Below are 9,098 nucleotides of genomic sequence, written 5' to 3' on the forward strand. Positions count from 1 at the left end.
TATAAACAGTGAACCATGTTCAAAGAAGCACTGAACCAGTGTGTCCTGTTCATATAGGAAGCTTCGAAAAGCTGAGAAGCCACTCAAATGATTGAAATACTGAACCTTCTCCATTGCATCAAATCAACTTCAAAATTTCACATCCAAGCAGGGGATGTTGTCTTTTCACCATTTAGATTGTGCTCTGGATTCGCCAATTTTAGGGTTCCAATGGGTTTCATTGCGATTCAGATGTTGGTTCAAGATGTAAATAAGCGTATTCTGATATCAGCTGTCCTTATTCAGCACGAAGAGGTTTCCCTTCTTCCATGGGATTAGTTTCCTTGATTTAATTTATAGACCCTTTATTAAAAGTTGATGTTGAAGACATTAAGAGTCCCAATCCATGTGTGTGAAAGTACTCGGATTTTGTTCAGAATCCATTCTTTTGCAATTTGCTCAACCGCAGTCAATACACATGGGAGTGATGTAGCCTTGAATGATAATGTGTCTGACAATGAGACCGAATGGGAGAGGTTGCTTAAGCCTTTTGATCTTAAAGAGCTTCAAAGGTCTCTTAACCGAATTAGTCCAGTTCAGCTTTGCAAGCTGCTGGAGCTCCCACTTGACATACCCACGTCTATGGAGATATTTGAATGGGCAGGTTCCCAGAGTGGATATTGTCATTCCTATGATGTATACTACATTTTCTTTGACAAGCTTGGTGCAGCCGGTGAGTTTAAAATCATAGACAGGTTGTTATTGCAGATGAAAGAAGAAAGAATTGTCGTTAAAGAATCACTTTTTCTTTTGATTATGAAATACTATGGAAGAGCTGGGTTGCCTGGGCAAGCTACAAAGCTTTTGTTAGATATGAAAAGTGTTTATTCATGTGAGCCTACATTTAGGACATATAATGTTGTATTAGATATACTGGTTTCCAGAAATTGTCCCCGAGTCGCACCGAATGTTTTCTATGACATGTTAAGCAGAGGAATTTCTCCGACTGTCTACACGTTTGGAGTGGTGATGAAAGCATTTTGTATGATTAATGAGGTGGATTCAGCTTGCTCACTTCTAAGAGACATGACAAAGCATGGTTGTGTTCCAAGTTCAGTGATATACCAGACCCTGATACATGCACTTTCCAAATGTAATAGAGTGAATGAAGCTGTGCAACTTTTAGGAGAAATGTTCTTGATGGGCTGTACACCAGATGTTCAAACCATCAATGATGTTATCCATGGTCTCTGCAGGGCCAAAAGAATTCATGAGGCTGAAAAATTGCTGAACCGAATGCTCTTCCGAGGTTTTGCTGCTGATGCAGTAACTTATGGTGTTCTAATGCATGGTTGGTGTAAGATTGGTGAAGTTGATGAAGCAAGGGCCTTGCTTAGCAAAATTCCTAACCCAAATAATGTGATCTATAATACATTAATTAATGGATATGTCTCAAATGGACGTTTTGATGAAGCCATGGACTTACTGTACAATAACATGTTAATTTCTGGTCATGCGCCTGATGTCTTCACATTTAACATATTGATCCATGGACTTTGCAAGAATGGGAATTTATTCTCTGCTTGTAAATGCTTTCATGATATGCTATCACTAGGCATTGAACCTAATGTTATTACGTACACCATATTGATCAATGCTTTCTGCAGGGAAGGCCAATTACAGGAAGCCGTTAAAGTTGTAAATGAAATGTCAGCTAAGGGTCTCAGTTTGAACACAGTGGGATACAATTGCTTGATTTGTGCTCTGTGTAAAAATGGGAAGGTTCAAGACGCTTTACAAGTTTTTGCTGAAATGTCCAGCAAAGGATGTAAACCTGACATATATACATTCAATTCAGTAATATATGGTCTGTGTGAGGATAATAAGTTGGAAGAAGCCTTGCAGTTGTATCGTGACATGTTCTTGGAGGGTGTCATTGCCAACACTGTAACATATAACATATTGATTCACGCATTTCTTGGAAAAGATTCAATTAAGCAAGCGCTTAAACTTGTTGATGAAATGCTATTTAGAGGGTACCCACTAGACAATATTACCTACAATGGCCTTATCAAAGCTTTCTGCAAAGTGGGGGCTATTGAAAAAGGATTGAAATTGTTTGAGGAGATGCTTGGTAAAGGGATTTTTCCTAGCATTATCTCTTGCAATATTTTGATCAATGCCTTATGTAGAACTGGAAAAGTAAATGATGCCCTTCTATTTCTTCGGGATATGATCCATCGTGGATTGACACCTGATATAGTCACATACAACACCCTCATCAATGGTCTATGCAAAATCGGTCATGTTCAGGAGGCTCTAAACCTTTTTGACAGGTTACAGGGTGAAGGAATATTTCCTGATGCTATTACATATAACACACTGATACATAGGCACTGCAAGGAGGGTTTGTTTAATGAAGCTTGTTTACTTTTATATAGAGGTGTGGAGAATGGGTTTATACCTAATGAAGTCACTTGGCACATATTGCTAAACAGTTTTGTAAAAGAAAGTAACAGGGGAGTAAGGCCTTCCTTTTATATGGTAAATTTCCAAGCTTTGTCACTTTGAAGACCGTGTCTCATACTGCTCTTCCTACAATGCCCCTTGATCTCATCTGAGTTGTCCATTGGTACTTGGTACGCTGGATTTTAGGTAGCTGTTAATTTTGGTTCAAATTATTGTCAGGGAAACTGACTGTGTAATTTATTAGTGTGCATTATTATTAAAACTTTTATATTGCTCATTGACAGATGACTTAAATTTGAGTCATCTCATGAAATTTTCCTGTAGCTGAAGTATAAACATTGATTTATGCACATGGATTGTTAGAGAGGAAGGTCGCTGGCTGGTTTTAAATGAAAGCCTGTGGGTCTTGCAATTCTTACAGTAGGCTTAAGCCTCCAATCTGTATTATGTGAAATAGCATTATCAACTCAAGGGAATTTGTTCCTTAAACAATCTGCAACTTGTGTGATTCATTTCGTTTTGTGGTGGCACATGAGTTTGCAAATGTGTCCATATTGCTAATAATTTTAATATCTCCCCTTTGTAAGCCTTTTTTACCACTAATCTGACGCTCCCTTCGGTTCAAAATATAAGCATCAAATCTTTGAAAAGGGTGGGGTTTTTTTTTATGAGCATCAATTTGAATTTTTCTAATCATTTAATGCATTGTTCTCATTTTTACCTTTAATTCATTATATGTATCTCTAATCTTTTTTTCACTCATTCTGTCTCCCAATTGCCCTCTGCACAAATAAGGGTATTTTAGAAAAATAAGCTGCATTTTTTTTACATATTTATTGTTTTAGACCGATTTTAACTAAAGTGTTGAATTGTGTAATTTAATTATTTGATACTTATATTTTAAACCAAGGGTAGAATTGTTTACCTGTTAGGGTGTACCCTTCGTGTTGACATTCTTCCCTCCCCCCCCCCGGGGCCTAGCCTTCACAATAACATTTAGTTTCTTCTAACAGGTGATTTAAACTTTTTCTTTTAATTTTGCCTCATGTATACATTCATCAATCCTGGGCATGGCAAGCTCTTGCACAACCTCTGAAACTCTCATGACTGATGACACAACAGAGCTCCCCTTCAGTTACTCATGCCTCTTTTCACGGATATATCATATAGGTTAACACTCTGAGATTGAGATTTGATTTATGTTTTCTTCCTTCAAAGCTCGCTTACTGAGGTCCTTGGTCATAGGTTGATCTAATATCAGTTAGAGTTGATGGGTGATTATATCTGGTTTAACCGGACATTACACTAGGTTACTGCCCCTCCCCCCTCCGTTGTGTGGCATGACTATTCAACGCTCTCGCTAAACCTCCCCCCCCAAAACACCCTACCTCTATCTCTCTCTCTCTCTCGAGTTGATGGGTGATTATATCTGGTTTAAGCAGACAATACACTAGGTTACTGCCCCTCCCCCCTCCATTGTGTGGCATGACTATTCAACACTCTCGCTACCCCCCCCCCCCCAAAGAGACCCTACCTCTCTCTCCCCCCCTCTCTCTTTTTGGGCTCCATGTGGAACTTTGTTCAAGTGCTGCATAGTAGATGTTTGTCCAAATGCATAGGTATATCTATTTCCAACTCTTAATTTTTTAATTACTACCTCTAATTTAAATTACAAACTAGATTTTATGTTAAAGACTGGAGATAGTATAAATTTATTTTGTTTTGAAATCACTTCTTCTTGCATTGATCTCAATCAGATAGATAGACAGTTAAAGCATAATTGCCATCTAATTGATGGTCATAACTATAAGAATCATCCTCTTGTGTGTCAGCTGACAAGGTTATCTTGTCATCATCAGATCCTATGGGAGCATGTTTGCGAGTTTTTAACACGCATCCCTAGGCATCAACCACACTTCCTCAACTCTGCTGAGTATATGGCTTTCACCTGTAGCCAAAGCTGTCATTGCGAAATTGCACTGATTCCAAAGACACTACCTTCTGCAAAGAAGAATTATGTCATCCCTGTAGCAGCTATCCACCCATGTGATCTGATATATTCTCTGTTGTTTTGGGCTTTCCTGATTGTTCTCATGACCTGGTTCAGATTTAATGAATTCAGGACTAAGAAACTTCAGATTGCTACCTTTTGAAGACTTGACAGACTCAACAATTGATTGCTTGACTTATTCACGTTTGGCATTGACCCCATCTAATGATCCCACAGGTATAGGTATAGCCTCCTTCAAGTTCCCTTTTTTTTTTTTTTTGGGACCTGAATCCTCCTTCAAGTTTCCAGTCCTCATCTAACAGTTCTGATTTTACCGTCCTAACACTTACCATGTTCACATTACCAGAAGAAGTTAACACATTTGCCGGTTCAGACTGGGCACATTCTGAATTTTGGGCAGCAGATTACCTAGAAGGTTCTTCCAAAGAGATGCAGCAGTACCTTCTTTTCTTGCTCAGCACATCTGCAATGTCAAAATTTGGTGATCCTTGTGGAATACTTGAGTTTTTAGGATGAGGCGATTCAACACAAAAAATAATCTTGACTGCATTTCTCATCACTAGGCTCCTCAAAATCATTATAATGGACCTTTTAATCAGGTAAGGAGACTTCAGATAGTTTTGACGACAAGTATACTTTCGGGCTGGCTACGTTGCTTATAAGTAATTGTAACATTCTTGGTGTTTGTGTTTCATTCAGAAAATGATTTGCTACCTTCTTTATCTGGTTGATGGTAATTATCTCATCAGCTACGTCAAGGAAAATTACAAATATTTCTTCGCAGGCATCCTGCATCATGTTTTCATCTATAATGGTCCTCTTGCATTATGTTTCCACATTACCTAATGGGAAAGTTAATTTCATGCATAATCGCGCGGACTCTTGTAGTTCTTTTTTGTGAGGTATGAAATAAATATATTTAGGCTTGGCCATTTGGATGCTTAGTTAGGTGAGCAAAATCATATAGTCATGTCGTCATCATTCATGTCATGTCGTATTGTGGTGTTGATGCTGGATCTACTCATGAACATGATTGCTTTGCTATATTTTATAGTCTGAAACTGATGAAACTCTAATCCTTTCTACTCCAAGTATGGTGGTAGTAGTGATCCGATCTAGTGGTCTCACTAATTTTGTATGCTTAATTGTGGATTTCTGGACTGAGACTCTATTGTATTATTCAGAGAGGGAGGTACAGCGTATATAAACGAATGAGAGGCACTATATAGCATGGATTGGGGGAGAGAAATATGGAAAAATAATTAGCTGTTATTTTTACCCTATATTATCCCCTATCAGAGATATTTACATCAAATATTAATGCCCTAAAAGTGTCGGCCCTGTTAAATTGGATGATGTATACTTACCACATCCAACTTACTTATGCACCCTTCAAATACATGTGAAGATAATCCCTTGGTCAGGTCGCTGCCTAGTGAGAATGGGCCTATTTGGCATAACGTTTAAAATTTATAAGCATATTTTATGTAAATCGAGATAAAATTTCTCTCACTTAGTTATCTCATATTACGTAAATTGTAATTGGAAAACTACTCATGAGTCATTTATAATAGGTCTGATATAGTATGAGTACAAAATTCCTTCCGCCTCGTTTTTATGGCTATCAAATTTCAATTGTTTTGTTCGATCATGTTGTACAGTGTTTAAAGCTATTGCGGCTTTGTTGTCCCAGTGAAGAGTTGTTGGGAAGTCATATTCAAGTAACATCTCCCCCGTGAATCTCTTGAGCCCCAACCCTTAATTTTTCGTACTTCTACTTTTTGTTTTTAGCTTCTTCATATGACCAAGGTTACTCTGTCCAATAACTGCATAGTGCCCTGAGGTGGACTTTCTATTTTCAACTGCACATGGCCAGTCAGCATCAGTGTAAATCTCTATAGAATCTTCCTTCATCCAAATTAAACATCATCCTTGTTTTTTCCCCCTCTTTTCATATGATTCAAGTTTCTAGGCATGGTTATAAATTTTTCACCATCAAATACTTCTTACATTTCACTCATAATATATATGCAGCGGGCATTTTTTAACATTTGAGAATCAATAAAGATATTTTGAGAAGAGATGAGAGGCAAAGTGACTTGAAATTCTATATTTTGAGAAAACTAATTTTTATATTAAAAAGTGTGAATAGGATAATAATATTGATTAGAGTGAGTGGTAGGAAGAGCATCATAAATACTCAATGATCGTGGTAGGAAAAAAATTGTTAAAAGAGCATTCGCCACAGGGCCGATGTTTTCTTATGCATGATAACGAGTTCAAAAAATGAGTTGCATTATTTAAAATGCATAAATATACTTTTTGTTATAAATTTTATTATCGATATTCGTACGTCAATGAAAATCAAGTAATCATTAAGACTTGATGGTCATAATGAAAAGTCAATGGATAGTCTCATGAATTTATGTACAGGCTCTTATGATTTTGGGAATATTGCTTTGTCATGAGTGAAAGCACTAACATCTTATCTTAATTAATTTAAAATTGGATTATTAATGGACTCAGTTAAATTATTATTTTCATGACGATATTATTCTTGTCTTTACACAATTTGCTCTGATCATCCTTCCTGCTTTTATAGTCAACAAATTAAAGAAGGGTCATTTTGATTAAGTCATTCTTTCTCTTGAACTAAAGTTTTGCACTGCGCATACTTTATTTTTCAAGGAATTAAGAAAAAGCGATCACTAGTTTTTTTTTTTTTTTTTTAAAGACGATCGTGATCCCTTCCATCACTATTAAAAGAGAACAAGCGATTTTGTGGTGAAAGCTACTGACGTCAAACAAAATAAAGAGAAATATAATTCTCCCAAAAAAAAAAAAATCACTGAGACTTACTTGGTTGGAAGGAATGTGTTCTTTGGAAATGGAAAGAGAGAGGAATTGTCAGATTCCCATCTGGTTTAATTTTTAGGGCATTATGGTCTGTTCACTGTTCCTGGCTTCCTTTTTCATGCTTAATTCATACGTCCCAAATAAAGGTCGTGTGTGTGTGTATGGAGATTTCATTTCATTAATTTTTTCTGTCATATATCAAACATAATTTTAATAATATTCCTATTCTCTTTTGCTAATGTAATCATAAAAAAAAAATTTTTGGGGAATTTTAAACCAAGCTTATGATAATTTTTTATTTTTACCTAGCTCAGTGCCAACTCTTCGGTATATTTCTTGTTGGAACTTGGAAGTAATCATTGATAATGAGTGGGAGCAAATAGCTTTAGCAACAACAAAAGCTGCATTATTCTCTTTCCCCTACTTCTTCTTTCCCATTCATTTTCATGCTGCCTTTTCGATTCCTGTTCCTGGTCCATTTCCATTTAAAAAAAAAAAAAGCCTTCCAACCGACGAAACTTCGGAATTTTCTGGGCGTAGAAGATACAGTGAAATGATATGAAATGTGCCGATAGGTCCGGCTTCATGTGGTAATATAATACTACCTCCACTCCCTAATATAAGATCATGTTTGACTTTTATTTTGGTCCTGAATATAAAATCTCAATCCACTTTGTCTCTCATATTTATATATATTTTTTCAATGTAGCCTTTCTAGCAATGATAGTTCTAATTAATACATTTGATTAGTAAAGATATTTTAGGAAAGACAACACCTATTTAGGACAAATAACTAACTCAACTTACTTTTTTAATCTCCTCAAATTAGTCAACTGGCTCCTATAATTAGGACCGGAGGTAGTAATAGACTTAAAGTTGTTTCTTCTCTTTTCCCCTTTTAGTCTCAACCATTAAAAGTTATTCTTGCTGGGAAGCATATACAAAGTGAGTTAGTGACTCATGAGTCAAGTCCCATTATGGTTCCCTCCCTTTAATTTTCTTTTTCTGATAATCAATTCCTTTCTTTTCTTATCCTCTTTCTATGTCAAAATATCTAAAGCTACTTATTTATTTCAATATATAGCTTAAAATTACAACACTTTTATTAAGTACGGCTGGAACTACGTGATACGCCTCCGATTTTAAATGTACATAGGAAGTTGATTTGGTCCTACTAACATCTTAACCCATTTTATTTTTTATATATATTTATCTTTTCTTTCAAACCAATTTATCTAACTTATATACTGATATATAATTTAATGTCATATGAGGGTATTTTAGAAGGGTCATTTCATATTTTTCAAAATTAAGTAAACTATTTAAATTTTTTAATATACTAAAATTAATTAAGTAACCCTTGCATGAAAATTCATACAGATGTTATACGTAAAATCTGAGGGAACTAAAATGCTGAACGTTGTGTGGTTTTGGGCTTGTGGCGTTTCCTGTTTGAGCTCACGGATTCAAACAGCAGCTTCTTGTTATTTTGGTAACCTCATTGACAACGTTGGGCCCGTTTGGTTAAAATTAAGAAAAAGGACATTTTGATGTAAGATTACATAAAAAATTATTGGGAGAACTTTAATTCAAACACGTGGATTATAGAAAGAAAATGTGTTTTCAACTTATTAGTTTGATAATTAATTTTGATTAATTTATCAAAATAAGCTGAAAACATATTTTTTTCAAACAATTCTCTCATATAATAACGTACTCAAAATCATGTTTTTGGGTTTGGCCCAAAAAAATTCATGTTTTTGCGTTAAACTTAAACAAACAG

At 35.7% G+C, this 9,098-nt stretch overlaps 1 protein-coding gene across 1 annotated transcript; it reads left to right on the forward strand.

The window, feature by feature from the left end:
- The first annotated feature begins 215 nt into the window (after nt 1-215).
- Nucleotides 216-2,710, forward strand: LOC114742106 (pentatricopeptide repeat-containing protein At5g64320, mitochondrial-like). The gene has a single exon (XM_028930373.1). It carries the CDS (start codon nt 358-360, stop codon nt 2,548-2,550), a length of 2,193 nt encoding a protein of 730 aa, XP_028786206.1. The 5' UTR covers nt 216-357; the 3' UTR covers nt 2,551-2,710.
- Nucleotides 2,711-9,098: the final 6,388 nt, after the last annotated feature.

Source organism: Neltuma alba, unplaced genomic scaffold, assembly GCF_004799145.2.
Source record: "Neltuma alba isolate B1F8T4 unplaced genomic scaffold, ASM479914v2 tig00003644_pilon, whole genome shotgun sequence".
NCBI lineage: Eukaryota > Viridiplantae > Streptophyta > Magnoliopsida > Fabales > Fabaceae > Neltuma > Neltuma alba.

What these genes read in the sequence shown, in the direction of transcription:
- LOC114742106 (XM_028930373.1), top strand. Translation starts at nt 358, where the DNA reads ATGTTGAAGACATTAAGAGTCCCAATCCATGTGTGTGAAAGTACTCGG.